Source organism: Vulpes lagopus, chromosome 10 (assembly GCF_018345385.1).
Source record: "Vulpes lagopus strain Blue_001 chromosome 10, ASM1834538v1, whole genome shotgun sequence".
NCBI lineage: Eukaryota > Metazoa > Chordata > Mammalia > Carnivora > Canidae > Vulpes > Vulpes lagopus.
Genome location: NC_054833.1, coordinates 37,654,308 through 37,678,617, shown reverse-complemented (window position 1 = coordinate 37,678,617; position 24,310 = coordinate 37,654,308). Strand labels below are relative to the sequence as shown.

Genomic DNA, 24,310 nt, shown 5'->3' with positions numbered 1-24,310 from the left:
TCAATGTGTATTGGATATGGGGAAACAGCATCTTTATTTAAAGAACATCTCATGCTTTTATTTGCTTGAAGATCTAATAAGGTACCCCTTAATCTGTTCTCCCCCCCCAACAATCACAGTTGATCTTTATATTTGACTCATTATAAGATGAACCCTGAAGTCATTTGCTAATTTGGTCCAATGAAAGAAGCTTTTCTGCATGTTTAGATTCTAATTTGCTACTATTGGGTTTTCAAAAATCAATATCTGATGCTACATTTGGGTTGACCTGAGTGATTTTAGAGGCTCACTTACTTAAGAAATGCTCATTAACTCCTCTGTCCATAGCACAGGGTAGAGCACTAGGGCAGAGGTTAGGGAAGTGTGTAGGTTAGGAAGTGTCAGTGCCTGCCACCCAGAGGCAAAGTTACCATGGTGAAAGATGAAATAAGCACAAATACAGAATATTAATTAAGACACACTGTTTCATTTCAATGTTTATGCAATCCTGAGAAGTAAACAGAATCTTACTTATCCCTCCTTACAGACAACAGAAACTGGCTCACAGAAGGCATGATTTCATGTACCAATTAGGAAAGGACAAACCCAGAAACTGAGCCCAGATCTGTCCAGTCCCAAGTCCAGATTGTGCCCTGTTGGACCACTCCATGTCCCCATAACACGCCCAGTGAGACCCATAGAGTCAAGTGAAAGGCAAGACCAAACATAGTGTGAGTTCATGAGCCAAGACATCACATAGGGAGAAACCTCCTGCTCCTCAAAGCCCCAGAGACCAATAACCCTGTGGTGCTTAGGGAGTGGGGCGAGTGGTATAGTTTGATGTCTGACTTCCCAACGAATGTGCACAATCTCCATTCCGGCATTTTGCTGGAAGAGAATTATCACTTTTCTTCCCTCAGTGGAGAAAGAAGCACAGCCTACTCCAGGAAGCTCTCCATCTTAATACGTGAACTAAAAATTCAAAATGACAGTTTAGCAAGGCATGGGAGTTTTGTCTTTCCACTCTTTTTTGCCTTACATCAAATCAAAAGAAATCTTGGTCCACATTAAGGGAAGTAAATTAGCAGTAGGGGCACCATTAGTTTGTTTACCCAGCATAAAATTATGTCCTCTGTAAACGGGAATATCAAGTAGCATAAAAAGCCTAGGCGATTTACATTTTCTTTTTGATTAGAGGATTGCATCTACTATACTCAAGGAAGGAAAATCTCTCCCATTTAGCTTTTGAAGATCAAAGGGGCCATTAAATATGCCATATTACCAGCATTTTTTTTCCTTTTTTTTTTTTTTTTTTTTTGGTTAAGACCAAGAGGTGCTTTACAGATTGAGATTGTCATGAGGAAAAGGGAAGACTTTATTTGGGGTCATAGGCACTGATTGTGGACTAGCCCGTGTCCCTATGGTAGGACCATATGTTTAACCTTTTGCTGAAATAGGGCTGTCCTACAGCTTAGAGCACACGCTGACCTGTGTACTGTCTTATGTGCCTCGATCCAACAAAACAAACGAATATGAACTAAGAGCTTTCCAAGTGAGAAACCATCTGATTCTAAAGATTGGGGATCTTTCTACAGCACACATGATAAAATCTACAAAGACACAATGCAAAGCAAAATCACTTAGAAGGAGGATGAATCTAGGTAGGCATTCCACTGGGATAAATCTTGCTTTCCCTCACAGGAGGAGCAGACCAAGGAACATATTACCCAGGCAATAATGGCATTTTCTTCCTAGATAAGCAGCCAGATGTGTATGTCACCAACCAAAACATGCAGTTTTTTCACTAGCTGAAGTCCCTAAGGTGTGCATAAGTAATAGCATCCCTTGAACCACAGTGATTCACAGTTTGTGTTTTTCAGCTGTTTTCTGGCATTTATAAATTATTCCCCATTTTTACTTCCTAATTTAACAAACTCAGAGAGTTAAGAACTTATGCCCTTATGTATACTGCGTAAGCCTAATTTGAGCCTCAGATATACCTTCAACACCTAGGTAGTAGAAGGAACATTGTAGAGAGAGATTCAAGTAAGATAATCAACTAAATATAACAAGTAAATTCATTTTGATTAAGGACCTGACATTTCCTTTCTCCTTTGGGCAGCCAACGACCACTAGAAGACAAATATTCAGACCTCCGATATGACCCAAACTGGAAGAGTAAGAAAGAAGAGGGGAAGTTGCTGACTATGGATGCATTGCCAGAGTCTGTAAACAGCTCTCCCGAAAATCTGACTTTGGATCCATTGTACCCTTCCAAGGAAACGTCAATGGAACTCTCAGAGGAAAAAGGGGAACCCAAGAGTAGCCCACAGAGTGCTGCCTCCTTACTTGGCAGTGAATTTTTAAGCCCAAACTATGAGCGTGGTGCCCATCACAGCCAGCCATTTTCGGAGCTGAGCGACAGTGATCTGGGGGAGAAGTCAAGCAACCTCTCTCGGTACCTGAAGAGTTCAAGTTCCCACAATGAGGTTTTCCTGCCAGGATCACGTGGCCCTCGGCGAAGGAAGTCCAAACAATATTTCGTGGAAAAAAACAAGCTGACTTTGGGATTACCTACTCCTAAAACCGACTCTTATCTTCAACTTCACAATAGAAGAAGGGGGGAAATTCTCCCAGAACAGGTATGTAAGTGCTACTTAATAATCTCTTCCATGCACTAGACTGGAATTTGCCTTTATTTGAAATGGCTGGAGATCACTTCCGTTGAGATGGTGATGTCATTGTAACCATGTGGCTGAGTAAAACAAATGTCCTATATCTCACTCCTCTTTGAAGAATCAGAGGAATTATTCCATTTTTTAAAAGATTTTATTTATTTATTCATGAGAGACACACACAGAGGGAGAGGCAGAGACATAGGCAGAGGGAGAAGTGATATGGGACTCGATCCCAGGACCCTGGTATCATGCCCTGCGCTGAAGGCAGATGCTCAACCACTGAACCACCCAGGTGTCCCTATTCAACTAATTCTTAAGAGCAAAATCAAAGCCATCAATGTCTTGCAATGCTATAATTCAATTATTATATCCAATATATTTTCATTCATGGGGTAAACGGGTGACGGGCACTAAGGATGGCACATGATGGGAATGAGCACAGGGTGTTATACTATATGAATTTATATTATATTTATAATGAATTTAAATATTTTTTAAAATTAAAAAAAATCAAGGAACCATAGAATTTTTTTTAAATTTATACTCCACTAAATAAAATATAGGACTGAAGGTTTGATTCTGTGTTAAGAATTGCTTTGTTTCCAGTACAGCACTGGCTTTCAACTTTATTAAAAGTCCCAATACATTGGAGGGGACATGACACACTCATGTCAGTAACAGCAACACACACAAGTGATTCTCAACTTAAATATTATAAACATTTGGGGTGGTAGCAGGAGGGTGGCAGGCTACAACATGTAGTTGTTTTGTTTTGTTAATTATCCAGGTGATTCTATTACCTTTCCAACCACAATTGATAATCACTACACCACCCTTTATTTTGAGCAAATGATATCATTAAACTTTAGTCACTCCATCTATGGAATGAGAACAATAAATGCCCTCTTTTTTTCATCTCATCATTTCAAGAGTAAAGTCTATCCCTGGTGATGGATTCAAAATCCACTGGAGCCAGTAACCTTAGTTCTATTTCATGGGCACTCATAAAGCTTTTATCAGCACACCTCCTAGTGGACATGTCCATGGGCATAAAAAAAGAATGCTAGATCAGTATATCCACCATCCTTCTTAGAGAAACAGCTTGAAATTCATTATTTACTAATATGAGGTCATTTTTTAATATGAAGGAAAGGTTATTACATTAAACGGGGATGCCCTTTGACCTATTCCAAATTCAAATTGGTATTATTTAAAATGCCCTCACCTGTCTTACCCTGTAAGTATTTTTTGATAAAACAGGAAAGAGGAAGTAGATGAACATTTGTGATTTTCTCTTAATTCAGAAACTCCCTTTATAAAGGATTATGGTCACACCCTTGCTTTTGTAACTAATAATAAAACAGAGGAATGGATGTAGTATATTCAGCTAAATTACCAAAACAGACACTTAGCTGAATGCAAACAAAATTTTCAACATTTGGGGCCCAATTTTAGATGTTAACACACTTTTCATAAAATATTTGAAATTTTGAATTTTGCTTGGTTGCCCCTTTAAAGATATAAATTCAGCACAGTCCAATATCTGTGAAAAATGTTTATAGCCAGTAATTTATCCTAGACTAGAACAATATTTTTTCATTTATTTGCAAATGTGTTCCCCCAAAAAGCCAGTCTAGAAGGAGAGGCAAATAGTGAAGCCAAAGGAAATTTTAATTTCTAATAAAAGTGAAAATAGCTTTATTCTAAACTCTTTAATTGCTGATTTCTTAATTACTAATTTTTCTTAGTAGTTATAACTTCATTTGCAAACAATATTGGTGTAAGTGGACTGTCAGTGACTCCACAGCATAATTTTTGGTTATGCCAGCGAGAAAACTTTAAAGCATTTTTGGCTTGCTCAATCTGTAGGCTCATAAATTAGTCTTTGAAGTGGCCATTGACCTTGTCTACCACTCTCTCCAGGTTCAAACGTCTAAGAGCTGATTGCTAATTACATTCAAAATTGTTTCTTCACCATTGCCCAACATACATTTCCTTCATCTTATTCCTATTCTTTTAAAGATAAAAGTTAGTGATAGGATATGTGTAACTGTTTCATTGAATTATAATCAATAGCCTAGAGCAATGTGTTCAAGTCATTATTTATATATGAAGTATGTGCAAGTCTTTCTGTCAGTACAGATTAGAGGCTTCCTTACGGGCAAGAACTATGCTTTGTACCTATTTTTAATTTTCATAGTAACTATCCTAACATATACTGTAAAGTCTCAAGAAATATATGAGGAATGAAAAATAGACCTCTTCCATCAACTCCAAACTTATTCTCTTTACTATAAATTTTATATGAGGGGGAAATGGTCTTTCTAAAGCAGTGGTTTGAAATCCTGAGAAACTATTTTAGATTCACCTGAGAAACTAATTTTAAAAAGTGATTCTTGGCATCACCTAGACCAATGGGCATTTCTGGGTAAGACCCTGAGTGCCAGTATTTTTCTTTTAAAGATTTTCAACTGATTCTAATGTGAAGCCAGGTTTAAGAAGCAGTGTTCCAGACCAGAGCAGTGATTCTATTCTCATCCTTAGCTTCACAATGGAATCATCTGGAAAATTAAAAGAATACTGATTCCTTGGCCTGAAACCCTGAATTTCTGATTTAACTCATCTGGGATACATGTCAGCATGGGGATTTTTCAAAGCTCTCCAAGTTATTCAAATGCTCAGCCAAGAATGAGAACCACTACTTTATATCAGGGATTCTCAAACATTGGTGTGCATCAGAATCAACTGGAGGGCTTGTTAAAAACAGATTGCTGGACCAAACCTAATGGTTTCTGATTCAGTAGGCATAAGGTGGGACCCAAGAATCTGAACTTTCTATATGGTTCTGGCTGGTGCCACTTCTGCTGTTGGGCCCACTGATAACCACTGATTTTTTTCCCCTCAAACTTTATGACACTTATGAACCACCCCAGAATCTCATTAAAATACAAATTTTGATCCAGTAGGTTTCAGGTAAGACTCAAGAGTGTGCATTTCTTTTTTAAACATGTTTTAAATATTTATTTTAGATAGTGAGAGAGAGCCCGAGCAGGGGGAGAAGGAGAAGACGACTCCCCACTGAGCAGGGACCCCCAACATGGGGCTCGATCCCAGGACCCTGGGATCCCAGGACCCTGGGATCATGACCTGAGCTGAAAGCGCAGATACTTAACTGACTGAGCCACCCAGGTGCCCTAAGCTGTGCATTTCTAATAAGCTCCCAGGTGATGTCAAGGCTGCTGGTTCATGGACCACACATAAAGGACATACAGGGTTTTTCAGAAACCCAAGTCACAGTTGTGTAAGTCAGTATCCATAGAGTATTGATGTCTTCAATGGCTGATGGATTATTCTGCTGGTTTGGGAGCAGGAGCTAAGAATTGAGGGTGGCAGCTTTCGAAGGTATTGTTTAACATTAAGCAGCATCTATCTGGAAGGTTTTCATGTTTAAAAGTCTATTTTCTCCTCTTAATTTCATTGAAAGAGATGACCAATGTTTTGTAACTGAAATTTTGAAACAATAAATGACATCTATTGCCAAATGAATGACTCAATGTCAATTACCATTACACAGCCAAGAAAATCAGCTTTTTAATATATCATTTTAACACAAGTATTTAGGCCCAGGGTCTTAAGTATTGTCTTTGGGAATATTTGGGAAGTATATCTAAGAAGTTTACAACATTCCAAGAAAATGTCAACTTTTTAAAAAAATAAAACTCAAAAAGCTGAATAAATTCAGATAAAAAATAAGAGCAGGAATAATAAAGCAACCTCTGGACACTAAGAATCATGAGAGAATCTGGCACTACTATGTAGTGTATTATAAAGCCTCAATAAGTAAATATTAAGATAATATTTAATGCACATATAGACAGAAAAATGGAACAACAGGGTAGAAAGTCTAGAAATAGAGTCAAATTACATATGGGAATATAGAATATGATACAATGATTTGATAAAGCAGTATCTCAAATCACTGAGGAAATGATTAAAAGGGTTGTTCAATAAAACTGGGTAGCCATCTGGAATAAAATGAAGTCAGATCCATACCTCATATCATACAAGTTCCAGTTGGATCAAATATTTAATTTTTAAAAATTAAACTATAAAAATACTAGGGAAAAAAATAAGCAATTTCTCCCATAACCTCAAGATGGTTCAAAATCCAAAATCTACAAAAGATTGATAAATTTGACTACATAAATACCAAAAATTTCTGTAGCAAAAAAAAAAAAAAGCAAAATATAAGGAAGAAAAATATTTCTAATTTATATCACAGGTAAAACACAATATCCCTAATATATAAAGAGCTCCTTAAAATCAAGACCAAAAATTCCAATATAAAAATACATAAAGGCCATCAAGAGAAAAGTTTATACATTATTTCTATGATACATATGAAAAGATGCCCAACCTCAGTCAGAGAAATACAAATCAATACTACATTAGGATTCTATTTTTTTTAAAAGATTTTATTTATCTATTCATGAGAGACACAGAGAGGGAGAGAGAGAGAGAGAGAAGCAGAGACACAGACAGAGGGAAAAGCAGGCTCCATGCAGGGAGCCTGACACGGGACTTGATCCCAGGTCTCCAGGATCACGCCCTAGGCTGAAGATGACTCCAAACCACCGAGCCACCCAGGCCGCCCTATTTTTTACCTATAATTAAACCAACAAAATTCCAAACATTTGCTGAACCTTTAGGCAAAAAATACAGTCAAGTTTGTGAGATAATAAATTGGTATAATGGGTATGGAGGACAATTTGTTAATATCCATTTAAAATATAAATACATATGCTCCTTGAAAAAGTAAAACATAATGGCTAAGAGAATAGACTTCAGAGCCAAGGTGGCTGGCACCACCACCTGCTGTCTGACCTTGGGCAGGTAGCTTAACCCCTATATGCCTCAGTTTCCTCATCCTTAAAAAAAGATAATAGTACTTTCCTCACAGGATTATGAAGATTAAATAAATGAATAAATATATGTGTGCAGTTAGATCAATGCCTGCTTTATAGCAAACACTGTATAAGTATTAGCAATGATTATTTTAATTTGACCCCACATATTCCACTCCTAGGAATTTTTCCTGGTTATATATGTGCAGTTTTAAAATAACTCCTGTACAACATTATTCATTATAGCCTTTTTTTTCAGCAAAGGATTGGAAACCACCCAGATGTCTATCATGTGGGTAATACTGAAATTATAGTACATCCATAGAATAAAGTACATTGTAGCTGTTAAAAAAAAAATGAGGATGAAAAAAAAATGAGGATGTTCTCCATGAATGATTATGGACAACTTATCAGGGTTTATTAAAAGGGAAAAATTAAAGATACAGAACAGTGCAAACAGTGTGAAAAAATGAGGAAGAATAAAGATATATGTATATTTTTTTCTTTGATATGCATTAAAAAACTGGGAGGATATCCAGGTGGTTAACTGTAGAGGTTGGGAGGGGAACAGGTTGGGGTCACAGTCTTTCACTTTATACCATTATACAGCTCTTCTTTTTTAAAGCCTGCCTGTGGATTCACAAGACACGACATTTTGTAGTAACCCTTGTAATTTCACACCCGTGACAGCTCAGGGTAAGCCACGTTGCATTCTTGTACTTGTAAATATTGGCTCAAAGCAGAAGCATCAGTTTTTAAATTAAGCTGCCCCACAATTTTTTTTTTTTTTGCCATTTTTCATAGATCTGTTGATGGTACATTAAAATGCACTGGAAAAATCACCTTGGAATTCAGGAGATCTTTATCACATGACCTGTGAAGCAAGGAACTGATATAAAAACCAACACACACTAGAGGGCACCTAAGTATCACGGTCAGCCAGGAACTTTGCCGTTGAATATTCAGGACTTACTTTTTACTCATGATTTGTTCAGTGTTTGTCTGAAACTCATTAGTTAGAATTGGAGTCCATTTATGATCTACCATTAAAAGAAATCTGTGTTTTGAAAAAGGAGCTACCTTTCTATCTTGATTCCAGCATGACTTTGAAGACTGATGAAGGTAAAATCTAGCGTGCCCACAAAAGAGCAGTAAGTGCTTTAGACATGTTATTCTTCTCTTGTCATGCCCCCCCGGGGGGGGGGGGAGAAAAAAATCACAGATACTTCGTGAAAGCAAATATAGAAAGGTTATACGGTCACCTATAGTCTTCAAGACAATATAAAGCCCTAGAAAGAATCCACTACCCATTTTGAAGGTCAACATACATTTGTGGCTCCTGCTGAGACAGCAGGTACGTCAGCCAACAGACCTTTATTGAGCACCAGCTACATGCTTGGTGCTCAGTGTTAGGGATGTAACAGAAAACAGGGCAAAGGAGCTTGGGCTTCAAGGAACTTCTGTTCCAGTCATGTAACAGAGGCAAGAAATCTAACAAAATAATTTCAAGTGCCAATACATATCTTAGAGAATACTGAATAACTTTACTTAATAACACGATGAAGGGGGTGTAGCTAGGATGTCTGAGTACTTGGGAAGGACCCTCTGAGGATATGTCATTCAAGCTGAGATGTGAACCCATGAGAAAGAGAAAACTATGGAATCTCTGGGGGAGGAGGTTTGGTTTGTGCCAGCCCTGGTAGCACAGGGGCAACCGCTAGGGGCAACACAATGCTATGGGAGAAAAAAATAAAACCAAAACAAAGCACCAATTTGGAAGTCAGACAATCAGGGATTATATCCTGACTCTCCAGCATACTAGGTGGTAGCACTTCCTAGATATTTGAGCAAGTGACTCTTTAAGTCTTACATTCTTTATCTATTGTATGGGGTCAATTTCTGCCTTAGAGGCCTATTGGGAAAATTATACAAAGCTCCCGACATGCAGCAGACAATAAAGGGAAGCTATTGTCACAATACTGGACATTCTGAAGCCATAGGAAAGGAAAGGAATCATTCTGGGAACAGGCCCTTCGAAACAGATTTTTTTTTCTTTTTTCAGGTCAATAGTGCCTCAAGATGAAAGGAATAGGACTTCAGGTAGAATAAGAAAGTATAGCTAAAAGAGTAGCATTTCAATGCCTTAGTAGCCCAATCTATATGGTATGACTCCCAGAAGACTGTCCACAAAAGGGTACGTGTAGGCACACTTCGCACTTGCCATGTCTATGCCAGATTCAAACTCTCAGAGTGGTACACAGGCTCTCCGTGACCTAACCCCTTCCTGCTGCTTCAGCCTTTCCCTTTGTCATCCCCACCCCTAGCCCTGCCCCTTGCATCCTCAGGATCCTCAGGGAACTCACAGCTCCCAGAACCCAGCATCTCCACTGCGTTTCTGGTCATGGACCACTCTTTCTTGCCTTGTTTGCTTAGGAAAACCTTACCCTCCCTCTTGAGATGCAGCTCAAAGGCCTCTGCCTTCTACCGCAGACCCGGGATTATGGGATGACCAAATGAGATACTGTATGTGAAAGCTTTGTATATAACATGTAGCCCTACATATTTATTATTGAACATTTGATTTAATTTAGTCTCCTACTGGATAAGACTAATATTTTTAAAATATTTTTATTTTTATTTTTTTTTAAATTTTTATTTACTATTTATGATAGTCACAGAGAGAGAGAGAGAGAGGCAGAGACACAGGCAGAGGGAGAAGCAGGCTCCATGCACCGGGAGCCCGACGTGGGATTCGATCCCGGGTCTCCAGGATCGCGCCCTGGGCCAAAGGCAGGCGCCAAACTGCTGTGCCACCCAGGGATCCCCTTTAAAATATTTTTAAAAAGATTGATTCGAGAGAAAGAGAACATGAGTGGGAGGGGCTGAGGGAGAAGGAGAGAGAATCTTGAGCAGACTCCCCACTGAGCACAGAGCCTGATGCAGGGATTAATTTCATGACCTATGAGATCAAGACTTGAGCCGAAACCAAGAGTTGGCGGCTTAACTGACTAAGCCACACAGGTGTCCCTAGACTCATATTTAAGTAACAGATTGCTCTTCTTTTCTATAGTTTTAGGTTTATATAATTATCTATAAAATTAAGCTATACCTTTATTTCAAGTGATGATCATTCTTTTCTATTTGGTTAGAAACAGAATTCTTTTTTTTCTTAGAATTCTTCCAGTTTGGTTATATTTTTCCGTCTCCCCTCTATTATATGCATAAAAATTATTCTTCTATAAAGTACTCTGTATCTTCATTGATTGGGTTATTTTTTCCTTTTGCCCTGCATGACCACAACAAGAGCACTTACTTATGACAGCATAATTCAAATTGAACTTCGGAGTTTTTTTCTAGTATAACACATTTCCTAAGGCATTTTTCTGTGCACACCACTCAGCACTTAGTTGGTTTAACTACCAATTGTATGATCTATAGAGTGACACTCCATTAATTCAGCATTACTGCTGAGGGAATCCATGATAAGACAACTTTCCACGTAACCAAAGCATGCCCTTTCAGAATCCTGAACCTTAACATAAGCAATCATTTCTCAGGATGGCTTTCACAAACATGCCCAGAGGGCTCCACAGGCCTGGCCATCTTCCCCGGGCCATTGCACCTGCTTCTGTGGTAAAGTCCGGAGCCATGGTAATGGGAGGAAGAATGCTCTGCCTCTTTATTAAATGCCCCAGTCCGCTAGGAGTCTGAGTCATTTTTACTGCTGTCACTGTATCTGCTCTTTAGGAGCTTCTGGCCTTATGGGAAGCAGACACTGGAAGAGTCAGCATCAGGGTGCCTGGGCGGCTCAGTCCATCAAGCGTCCAACTCTTAATTTCAGCTCAGGTTGTGATCTCAAGGTCGTGAGATCGAGCCCTGTATCAGTAAGTCTGCTTGAGATTCTCTATCCCTCTCCCTCTGCCCCTCCCCCCACATCCAAATAAATAATAAACAAAATTTTTAAAAAATAAATAAGATAGTCAGTACCTGTAGAAGAGACACGTAAGGTCCCAAAGGAACACAGAAGAAAAAGTGCCTGAGTCTGTCAGGGGAAGCCAGAGGGGGCTTCACAGAAGAGGCGACCATTGAACAAATTCTTCAAAAGGAAGGTAGCAGGTGGTGGTGGGCAACAAACATACTGCAGGCAAAGGGAGTGAGTGTGATGGCGAGAAAGTGTTGAAAGGACTCGGTTTAGGTGGAGCCTGCTGGTACAGTGGGAACCTCTAGGGTACTAGTCAGTTAACCAAATATAGCGGTTAAAGCAGATGTGAAAAATAATGACCCTAAATAGTTGATTTTCACAGAAAGAATATAAACGTACAGGAACTCACCAGTCTGTCCTAAGGGGCTGAGGCCTCTCCTGTCAGTGTGTGTGATCCTGGAGTACGGTCTTGTCCTTTTGCATCAGTTTGAGAGACCTAGGATTTTTACTTTTAATTTCTTAAAGCCAAAGGGAAAACTTGGGAAGCCTTTAGAGAGGATCTGAGAATATAATCTTTGATTTTTTTTTAAATGACTGTTTCCCCTAATCTCTTATATATTTCCTCCCCAGCCGTCACCTTGCCTTTTGCTTTTTTGGGTCACTCTAAATTATTTTATTTAATTTCCTGAAAATAACAACTCTCTGTTCACACTCAGATTTCTCCAAATTATCTAAGTTTCAAATACATTCTTAAAATTTCCACAACATGTACAATAAAAATTAACAGGTTATGGGCACTAAGGAGGGCACGGGTTGTGATGAGCACTGGCTGCGATACTATATGTTGGCAAATTGAACTTATATTTTAAAAAATAAAAAAGTCTAAATAAAATAAAATAATAAAATAAAATAAAATAAAATAAAATAAAATAAAATAAAATAAAATAAAAAGTCTGTGGGACCCCTGCGTGGCTCAGCAGTTTAGCATCTGCCTTCAGCTCAGGGCATGATCCCGGGGTCCTGGGATCGAGTCCCGCATCAGGCTCCCTGCAGGGAGGCTTCTTCTCCCTCTGCCTGTGTCTCTGCCTCTCTCTGTGTGTGTCTCTCATGAATCAATAAAATCTAAAAAATATTTTTTTAAGTCTTCTGATCCAACCTTAAAAAACAAATAATAAACAAACAAACAGGTTTGCAAATAAATGCAAAAGCCTCTTGGTAAACATACCAGTCAGCTGGTGGACACAGAAATACCAAGGCATCCTAGAGAGTAGCTGGCCAGCTGTGAGCATCAGCTGTGGGCATTAGTTGGGATATCTTAAAGAAGGACTGGAAAGTGCTACTTAATCCAGTGAGTTGAGAAGATGAATACTTCCATGTTTTACCTGTCTAGACTATGAGGATGGGAGCGTGGGTATTTAGGCCAGAGAAACTGGCAGGTGCCTTCCATGCAGGCCCTTGTACGTCACTGTAACCCAGGAGCTCTCAGAATGTGGTCCCTGGAAACCGCAGCCTCCACATCACCTGGGAAATTGTTAAAAGTGCAAATTCTTGGGCCCCATCCCAGACCTCTTGAATCAGAAACTCTGGGGCGAGGCCCAGCAATCTGTTTTAATAAGCCCTCCGAGTGATTCTAATGCATGCTCAAGTTTTAGAACCGCTGTGCTAAAGAGTCGTGCCTTTCCTCTACATGATGTGTTATCACTGAAGGATTTTAGTAATGGAGCAATTTGAATTCTGTGGCCATCCAGAGGTCACACTTACATATTCTTGGTTGTGTTATATAGAGCTCAGGTTACCTGATTAATCAAACACAAGATATTCCTAAAAATCTCTTTCATATTCTTAAAAATAGTTAACTGCTTCATTCATTGGAATATATTTATTAAGAGCTTATTATGTGTCAGGCATTGTCTTAGGTACTCAAGCTAGATCACTGAACCAAAGACAAAAGTCCCAGGCCTCGTGGGGTTAACTTTCTAGTGGGAAGAGATGGACAATAGACAAAATAGTTAAATCAGTGTATTTGTAGGTGATAAAAGGACTAGGGAGAGAGAGAGAGAGCAGAGAAATAGGGAATTTGGGTATATGGGGGGGGTGGATTACAGTTTTAAAGAGGTCATGAAGGAGGTGAGAGAGCTCATCATGCAGATATTTGAGGAAAGAATGTTCCTGGAAGACAGAACAGCACATGTGAAGGGTGAAGGCCCAGTGGTCCTGGGCGGAGCAAGCAAGAGAAAGGAAAAGATAAGGCCTGCTTTCCACCTTATTTTGTTGATGGTTGACAACCTGGCTTTATTATAAACCACAAATCTGGCCAGATAAACAAGTAGGGTCTCTGTATTCTGATTGTAAATGGAGAGTTCAGAGCTCAATGTAGACAGGTCTTTTCACTCAGTAATATTTACAGAGCATGTATGTCCGGGCACTTTCAGGGCCGCCCCATGGCTCCCATGAATACCACCACTGGAGCTGGGACTTACAGTCTAGAGGGGAAACAAACCTAGTCACCCAGGCCATACCCATTACAAAAGGGAAAGGACAGAGTGCCAAGGCCGTGAGTTCAGGTGCATCTATTGTAACCACAGAGGTGTCAAAGAAGGCTTCCTGGAGGAAGTTCCATTTCAGCTGAGGCTGGAACAGCAACAGTAAATAGGATTGGTCAGAATAAGTGAGGTGAAGAGGTGTTTCCCATCAAAGGATGGCCTATGCACAGACCCAGAGATCCGGGTACCTGTGGTCCAACCACAGAACTAAGAAAACACACAATGTGAAAAGAGCAGGAAGTACAGGAGGCAGGGCCTTACAAGCCTTTAAAGGTTAAGGGCAATGGAGAAGCACTGAAGGGTGTTAAAGTGGTGGCCAGCAGAATTGGTTTGGGGGTTTTATTTATTTATTTATTTATTTATTTATTTATTTATTTTAAAGACTTTATTTATTCATGAGGACACAGGCAGAGGGAGAAGCAGGCTCCGTGCAGGGAGTCCAATGTGGGACTCGATCCCGGGACCCCAGGATCACGCCCTGGGCCGAAGGCAGAGGCTCAACCACTGAGCCACCCAGGCGTCCCCATTGGAGGGCTTTAAAAGCTGCAGGATCCTATATGGACACTGAATGCAAAAATGCAAAACGTAGTCTGCCCAAAGGTCATCAAATTCTCACTGAGCCCATCTGTGTGAAATGCAAGGTGACACGTTCCGCAGGAAGGGGCCAAGTGGCCAACCCGGAGCCAAAATATTTCATGCGTTTTGTCTCTAAATTGCTGCATCCCAAATACAAATCCCCAGATCATTCAAACAGCTGTGCAAAATACCCATGTTGGAGCCGCACAATGGGGGGGGGGTCCCTGCACCTCCTCACCTCCGCCTCTCTTGCTGGCCCTGTACCCGCAGTGCTGCCGGGGGCCGGTTTTGACACGGAGCGCAGCATATTAGAAATCGTGCAGGTCACTCGTTAGCCAAGTCAGCCACTGTTCACTGACTCCAGTGATTGGGTCCCGAAGGGAGGGGGACAGAGGGAACAGATGTCCTGGAGCAATGGTAAGCAAATACTACAGTAAAAAAAAAAAAAAAAAAATCAGACCCCTTGGCCTGTTTGATTTTGGATACATGCTGGTGGTTAATACCATCCGGGAGTCACAGGGAAACTGATCTGTCCATTGTAGGGCTCTGCATAAAGTCTAACAAGACACAGCATCAAGGAATAAAGGAGCGAAACTTCCAGCGACTTCAGGACTTAAGGATCATATGCTTTCTAAATATGTTGCAGCGTGTGTCTGTGCAGAGCTCTTCGGGTAAAGCCTCAACTTCTCTGTGCGGCGCCGATCCTCTAAGAACCTGCCGAGTTTCTTTGAGAGCGAAGTAGCCGCCCAATCTAGCTCAGCTGTACTCAATCTGAGTCGCTTTCCTTCCTACAAACCCTCACTTCAAAGCAAGGAACATAATGTACAATTTTTTAATGGCTCTAGACTCAGGCACTCAGGCTCTCTGCTCTGCGCCTTACCTCAGTGTAAACACCTAATCAGGATTGCCCGTGCTTCATCAATAGCAGCCAAATGCAATTCGAGAACCGCAAGCCTTTGAAGTCCTCCCAGCAAAGGCCGGTTTTCTAGTCTGGGATAATGACATGCCATGATTGCTGTCTTTGTTGTATCTTTTCAGTAGAGAAGCAATTATAGGCCTCAATTTAACAGAATAGACATTACACAGCTTATGATGCTCAAAATGCAATTTCATTTGATCATTTTCTCGATTTGATTGGTATTAATAGAATGGTTCGCCAAAGGGAAAAAAAAATAGCTGGCAGAGGTTGTGTCCCATTCCACTTTCAAAGAGATAATGTAGAAGTATGCTTTACTTGCCCTGAGACTCTCACTGGGGTGATTCAGACACTGAGTTCCACCAAAACAGCCTGCAGATGGAAATATCCTATATCCTACTACACTCCCTGGGGAAGGAAGCGGAGGACGATGTATTTGTAATTTGGAAACTTCTCAGCAGAGCTATGTGAGGGATCCCATCACGGCGGTCAAACAATCAGTATCGCCAGGGACAGGCTGCATCAATTAAACCAAGCAAGTCCCCTTTACAAAAGCCAAGGAATCAAACATCCTAGTGGCGGATGGAGGAAATAGCCCAATTTTTTCTCCCAAGCTGCTGATAACATTTTTGTCCAAGACATTACCTGTTTGAGGTTTGAAAAAAGATTATTTCCTCCCCTGCTTAGGCAGCCTATTTAGATTTTTTTTTTCCAACTCTCTAGGCCTTCATTTCTCATCCAGGAAAGAGATGATTTTACTTTTAAATGAGTGGCGTTTCTGGGGGGCCCGAGTGGCTCAGTGGTTAAGTGTCTGCCTTCGGCTCAGGTCATGATCCCGGGGTCCTGGGATGGAGCTCTGGGTAGGGTTCCCTGCGCAGAGGGAGTCTGCTCTTCCCTGCTTGTGCTCTCTTGCAAATAAATTTTTTAAATCTTAAAGAAATAATAAGATAAAAATAAATAAATGAGGGATGCCTGGGTGGCTCAGTGGTTAAGCGTCTGTCTTCGGCACAGGGTGTGATCCCGGAGTCCCGGGATCGAGACCCACATTGGGCTCTCTGCAGGGAGCCTGCTTCTCCCTCTGCCTGTGTCTCTGCCTCTCTCTATGTGCCTCTCATGAATAAATAAATCTTTTTTTTAAAAAATTAAAAATAATAAAAATAAATTCAAAAATAAAAGATAAAAATAAATAATAAATAAGTGATGTTTCCTTTTAACATCACAGGAGTAAGGGATAGAAATCTTTGCAATAACAAAGCCCAGAGTTATGAAACCTAATACTTTTACAGTCTCCTCGTGTTTTTTAAACCAGGGCCATGAGAGGAGGGACAGAGAGACGGCATCATGGCACATAGTTCCTGACCTTCGGTGGTAGCATTTGTATTTTTAAACTTCCTATTTCAGAGCAGGTTAAGCTGTTCCATGGTGTTGGGAAGTCTTCCTTTTGCAGACTAGGTAATCTTTCAAAATCTGTTGAGTATTCTCATTTGTAATCAGGAAAAAAATCCTATAGTCCAACAGCACGTTTTGTTCCATGTATTCGCCATGATAATTCAAGCATGAAGAAGTCTTATTTTCATTCTTTCCCATTTCCAGATCAACCTTTAAGTATCAAAACTTCTATACCATATGTTTGCCATATCTATATATGTGAGTCTAGTAATGAGGACAGGTACACATCCAGGTGGAGGTAAGAGTTCACCCAAAATAGACTTTCTGGCGGCCACAGAAGCCACATCGAGTGGTGAGGAATGAGGTTATCATCGGACTCTGGCTTTTTATTTTTTATTTATTTTTTTAAAGATTTTGTTTATTTATTCATGAGAGACACACAGAGAGAGGCAGAGACACAGGCAGAGGAAGAAGCAGGCTCCACACAGGGGACCCGATCCAGAACTCGATCCCAGGACTCCAGGATCACGCCCTGAGCCAAGGGCAGGCGCTAAACCGCTGCGCCAACCAGGGATCCCCGAGGACTCTGGATTCTTAATATTAAACAAGTATTTCCCCCTCTTTCCCTTATTGAATAGCAATTTGCATAAATGTGGAGTAATAGCTACAAGCAGCAGGAGAATCTCAACATAAACATGACCGATTCTAAATCCCATGCTTTTTCCAGCATTACACAGCTTGCTGCTTTTCACACAACCCAGCCCACCAGGGGCAATTTCATATAATAAATATATGGGTACCTGGGTAGCTCAGTGGCTGAACATCTGCCTTTGGCTCAGGTCATGATCCCGGGGTCCTGGGATCGAGTCCCGCATCAGGCTCCCTGCAGGAAGCCTGCTTCTCCCTCTGCCTGTGTCTCTGCCTCTCTGTGTGTGTCTCTCGTGAATTAATTAATTAAATTTTTAAAAATTATTTAATAAGTGTAAAATCCAGAATCTAAATTTAAAGGTCTGTTATAGCAGTTTAGAAAAGAGGAAGTCAACCTTTACAAGCCATAAAGCACAGTGGCCAAACGAGTCCAGTGTGGGTAACCTGTCTCAGGAGGAATGGCAAAGAAATCTTTCGCTGGGTCCTGTAAATAGAGGAGGCTTAGCAAAGGCATCATAGTCAGCTGCTAACATTTGGGGCTATTGTCTGAAAGAGAGATTGACTTAATTCCATTATTTCAGAAGGCCGAGGGATAGAAATTACAGGAAGATATATTTATGCTCTCATAGGGTGAACTTTGTAACATATAAGTGATTGTTCGATGATGCAACAGTATGTTCACCATCCAGGAAGCAGAGAGTGAGAGAGCTAACACTTTATTCCATGGGATGGTGGAAAGGACCAGGTCTCCCACAGAAAGGGAATATTCATAAACCGCTTTACGCCTTCTCTCCTCCTCAGTCCATGGAAGATCTTTAAAGCTTTAGTAATAGTAACATAAACAGGTAATTCCTGCCAGAAGAAGGGACATTGTTTAGGCAGCAAATGGATGCATCTCTACCAGGGATGGTACAGAAGTACTAAGCAGTTATACTGGATTACCTCCAGATTCTTTTGCCAACATTAAGATTGTAGGACTTTAGTTTGCTTTCTGAAATGCTTCCTGGTGCCTGGAATTCCATAAAGCACAGAGACAACCTAATTTCTTGATTTAAAATAGGTAGAAGAATGAAACTGGACCACTCTCTTTCACCATATACAAAGATAAACTCAAAATGGATGAGAGATCTAAATGTGAGACAAGATTCCATCAAAATCCTAGAGGAGAACACAGGCAACACCCTTTTTGAACTTGGCCACAGTAACTTCTTGCAAGATACATCCACAAAGGCAAAAGAAACAAAAGCAAAAATGAACTATTGGGACTTCATCAAGATAAGAAGCTTTTGCACAGCAAAGGATACAGTCAACAAAACTAAAAGACAACCTACAGAATGGGAGAAGATATTTGCAAATGACATATCAGATAAAGGGCTAGTTTCCAAAATCTATAAAGAACTTATTAAACTCAACACCAAAGAAACAAACAATCCAATCATGAAATGGGCAAAAGACATGAAGAGAAATCTCACAGAGGAAGACATGGACATGGCCAACAAGCACATGAGAAAATGCTCTGCATCACTTGCCATCAGGGAAATACAAATCAAAACCACAATGAGATACCACCTCACACCAGTGAGAATGGGGAAAATTAACAAGGCAGGAAACAACAAATGTTGGAGAGGATGCGGAGAAAAGGGAACCCTCTTACACTGTTGGTGGGACTGTGAACTGGTGCAGCCACTCTGGAAAACTGTGTGGAGGTTCCTCAAAGAGTTAAAAATAGACCTGCCCTACGACCCAGCAATTGCACTGTTGGGGATTTACCCCAAAGATTCAGATGCAATGAAACGTCGGGACACCTGCACCCCGATGTTTCTATCAGCAATGGCCACAATAGCCAAACTGTGGAAGGAGCCTCGGTGTCCATCGAAAGATGAATGGATAAAGAAGATGTGGTTTATGTATACAATGGAATATTACTCAGCCATTAGAAACGACAAATACCCACCATTTGCTTCAACGTGGATGGAACTGGAGGGTATTATGCTGAGTGAAATAAGTCAATCGGAGAAGGACAAACAGTGTATGTTCTCATTCATTTGGGGAATATGAATAATAGTGAAAGGGAATATAAAGGAAGGGAAAAGAAATGTTGGGAAATATCAGGAAGGGAGACAGAACATAAAGACTCCTAACTCTGGGAAATGAACTAGGGGTGGTGGAAGGGGAGGAGGGCGGGTGTTGGAGGGGAATGGGTGACGGGCACTGAGGTGGACACTTGACGGGATGAGCACTGGGTGTTTTTCTGTATGTTGGTAAATTGAACACCAATAAAAGTTAATTAAAAAAAAAAAAAAGATGCAGTCAATAGCCCAGCAGGAGGGAAAGAGGACCAGTTCTGGAAGCTTTCTCTTGGTCAGAATAAGGAAGACATTTCCAAAAAGGCACCCAGCAGCATTACTCCTAACATTACTCCTAATATCACCTGACCCCTCTTCATATGAAAATGTGAGAGGTACCAAAGATGGGTGGTTCACTGTAGACAAATCGAAACAACTGCTGAAGCTGAGACTGTGCTCAGCTCCTTGGAAAGCACTGTACTGCAGAAGAGCAGAGTGGCTGCATCAGGAAAACTGGGGTATTATATGGAAAGAGGCAAAGAGAAATGGATGCTGGATGGACAGCTAACCAGTGACCACTGTCAAAGTGAACGTTGTAACTCAATGTTTTACTTTTTTTTACTTTTCCTTTTGTAAACAACAACAAAACTAGCAATATTCTGATTAGGAGTAAATTACAGTAATTGCAGGAAACCTTCCACCTCAAAATCATAAAACTGCAAAATATTCACATGAATCAAATTCTAACTCAAGGCAGAAAAAGTATTAGGAAATAGCTATCAACCTTCCCTACATATTCTAGGAATCACATATTTGATATAAAATTAAATTAAGTGGTTTTGGAATGCTTAGATCTCTATTATTAATTGATATCTTCAATATCTCTTTTGGGGTGGTTGAGGGGAGTAGGATGCCTGGAATGCTCAAAAGCAACAGCATTTCTCCTTTTCACTTTTCTTTTGCAAATAGTGAGCTAAAGAAATGCTTGTACTTTAATAAGCAGTAAAACTCAAAGGACTGTATGGTAGACAGAAAATTTGAAACATAAACACAACAATAAAAATTTTCTCCCTTTAACCGACCTTTCCCCATGTGAAACTGGTTTAGCCTGACATCTATGGTCTTATAAATAAATACCCAAACATAAACAAATGTTCCAAGCTAGGAACTAAGTCTCTCCTCCTGTACTAAAATTTTCTTGCCCAGGCATCAACCAGGCCTGGTAAACCAACATTTTACAAGTCTTACCAATTTCTGTGCACACTCTTTAAGCTGCTCAATCCTTATAAATGTCACATTTCCTATGAAAATAAATGCTTTTCTCCTAAAAGAGCTGCAAATCAAGAACAAAAAAATAAATAAATAAAAATAAAATAGGTAGCAGGGCACCTGGCTGGCTCAGTAGGGAGAACGGATGACTCTTGATCTTGGGGTCATGAGATTGAACCCCAGGATGGTGTAGAGATTATTTTAAAAAATAAACTTTAAAAATAAAATAAAATAGGTAGGTAATGAAGGCAATGAAGGGCTTCCATAATTTGGGGACCTAAATCCCGCATAGCTGCCTTCATCAGTGATTCTCGAACCTGGCTGCAGAGTAGACCCACCTGGGGAGCTTTTAAAATATAATGCTATCTGGGACACCCCAGAGCTTCTGATTTAATAGGTCTGCGATGGGGCCAGGGCACTGATATTTTGTCATTCTAACATCTAACTAAAGTTGAGAACTTCTGATCTATGTTGTTCAAATTCCCCAAATGCCAACATTACAAATTCTGTGAGTCAAAGATGATATTTCAAAATTGCTAAATAAGAGGCTCTAGAGTTAGACTGCCTGGCTCCTCCACCTACCAGCTGTTGATTCAGGACAAGTTACTTAACGTCTCTGTCCTTCAGTTTTCTCTTCTGCAAAAAAGGGATAATAATAGTTCATGCATGATAAGGCTTAATATAGTACAACTAATATATGCTAAGTGCTTAGGACAACTACTACCATACTATGAACGTTCAATGTATATTAATATTATTTCTATTGTTACCATTATCTTGAAGCCTAGTGCTATTTCATTTCATTTCATTTCATTTCATTTCATTTCATAGACTCAACATTAGTTACTACATCTGGTTCAGATAACTGTTCTAAAATTGGGTCCCCCACATATGTATTGAACACTTAAAGTAAATACTAGTTTGACCTCAAAGCACCAATTCTCACATCAAGCCTATAGGAGAAAACACTATTTTGTTTTTCTTGGGAAAAATCCAGGTCCCTGAGGTCTAAGATATATCCTTGAACTGAAAATAAAACATAGCCCTGTAGGACCTCTTTCTAGAGTACATAGATGAGTCTCATCTTTCTAAGACTAAAATGAATCCCACTAACATGCTTTATATGTTTATCCTCTCAGATCTCCTACCCCATCAGTGCAACTGACAAGACATCCATTCAGAATGCCAAAGAGATGGAAAATGCTGCCATCAATCCTGAAGACAAATGGCATCAAAGAGCCCAACAGCTAAAGGTTACCTCTAGATTAAACTCTTGATGGGTTTCAAGAGTTACTGTTAAATATAAGTAATGTTTATGACTCACTTTTTATCACTTACAGGTTTATTATTGTGCCTGAGAGTAGTTACCCACCCTTCTAGGGCTAAGACTGTTTTTTTTCCCAGATGGGCCATTGCTTGCTCAGCCAGCCAACTCTACCCATTTTTCCAAAGGTTCCATTTTCTGGAAGAAAATCATCAAATCACTCTTTAAATTAAAACCCCAAACAGAAGAAAGGCATGAAGAAAATGCAGGAGGAAAAAAAAAATCTCAGTTGCATAATATTGTCCAAATGTGCACTGCTCCCAAGTCTGTTTCCTTATGGAGCTGGCAGTCACAGTGTCCCTAACTGATGGGCAACACGATCCCTAAAAATAGGCAGGAATCCCCCAGAGCGTCATTGAACCCTCATTTGCAGGATAAGAAAGCCTACCAACCAGGAATTTAGCATGAAAACATCCTTTTCTGGCCCTGGGCTGACTACTCTGACATCATAATATGACTTTAGGGAAGATATTTGCAAAATAGTCCCCAGTGGCCATTTTTTTTAGAAGAGGAAAAGTGCTAGCACATGATTTTTTCTGGAACCAGTGTCTGGAGTTACAGGGAGCAGTCACCCTCACACCAGATTTTATCCCTGCTGAAGGAGGGGTGAGCCCTATGAAATCACCCAGCCTAGAAAGCCTACTGACACCATCAGTTAGAACTATGTACGGTGGTAAAGGTATAATAATAAAAATAAAGTTCATTCCATTTTCAGAGAATTTAGAAAAGAGGGACTGCCTAAATCATCATCTTTCCTTCATAGTGGCTTCCAGTCATTCTCAAAGTTGGGAGAGGGGGGACAGGGAGTAAAAACAGTTGTTCACCCAGAACTTCCTGAAAGCTGATCGATCCCAGGGAGACCAAACCCAGAGGTTGAGAGGATGGGTACTGAAATGTTCGCGGTAATGGGATATAGAGGCCAGGGTCTACACCAGACCTGAGAGCGAGACCAGGGAGCTTGGCCAACAGGATGGAGAGGACAAGGGAAACACTTTAAGGTTTTATCATGTGTTACAGCTAATGGACTGCGTCAGAAAACATGGATTTCTGGACCTTCACCTGTCATTTAGTCGATTGAGAACTTTGGGCAAATCTCAACTTCCCCCAAGCCTTAAGTTTCTTCCTTATTAAATGAAGAGTTGCCCAAAATGAATGACAAGATGCGTCCCAGCTGCAAAATGCTATTATTCTATGATATTTTTCTCTAGTTAAATTATTACAGAAAACACACTTGAAGCATGTAAGCCTCTTGCAACCTAGAGCTTCCATAATTATCGTGACAGAAAATTATAGGATCTCAGTCAATGGTAAAATAATCACAGTGCTTCTTGATTCATGGCATGGCCTTTGACAGAGGAGGTCAAAAAATTACGTGAGGAAGAAAATCAGAAGAAAGCCAAAAGAATGCTGTTTATTCTCTGTGGGTACTAGAACTCACTTGTTTATCACCCACTTCTGAATGGAGACATAGAGGGCCACACATCTAAAGATTATTAGATCTAAAATGATCAACGCAGAGTGGCCCATAGGATGCTTCCCTTTCTTTATTTGGAAAGGATTTGTTAACTCCCTACTGCGTTCTACACACCAGCTAGGCAGGCACTCAGCGTGCAAATGCCCCAGGTTGCCTTTCTTTCTCTGATTCAACTACTCAGATCCAGTGCCTTCTTTCTGGTCCCCCCATCCTGCATGAAGATTTTGCAGCCTCTCCCACCCCACCCTCTGCCCCTTCTCTCCACTACCACTGTGCCTGTGGTCTGGACTACTCCCTTAGGGTTTATCACATTTGGCTTCATCTCATTAGCTGTTTCCTGTATTCCTTTGGTACCAACTATACTATAACCTCCCTGAACATGTAGATTATTTCTCTACATTTGTTAGCACAGCACTTTATGCCCTCGGGAAATATCTACTGGTTGGTTACAGAAACATTTAAAAATCGTGTTGTGAAAATGGGCCCCTCTGAAATTTTTTTCTTGAAAGAGAACTTTTAGAAGACTTGATGTGTCCCTCAGTAAACCTACGCTAACAATGAGTAGCTCTCACTAATAAGAAGTGGCTTTACATGAGATCAAAATAAATCCCACGATGAATAT

At 40.2% G+C, this 24,310-nt stretch overlaps 1 protein-coding gene across 9 annotated transcripts in view; it reads left to right on the top strand.

Annotated features, from left to right (window-relative positions):
- Positions 1–24,310, top strand: part of JHY (junctional cadherin complex regulator) — a 61,518-nt gene that overhangs the window by 14,244 nt on the left and 22,964 nt on the right. For 6 of the 9 annotated variants that reach the window (XM_041772840.1, XM_041772844.1, XM_041772839.1 and 3 more), the window contains exons 3-4: positions 2,102–2,621; positions 22,030–22,143. In XM_041772840.1, coding sequence (XP_041628774.1) covers positions 2,102–2,621; positions 22,030–22,143 — 634 coding nt within the window. Of the gene's footprint in view, positions 1–2,101; positions 2,622–15,144; positions 15,614–18,615; positions 18,650–22,029; positions 22,144–24,310 lie in introns of those variants that run through there. The other 3 variants (XM_041772847.1, XM_041772848.1, XM_041772841.1) reach the window with 3 other exon arrangements.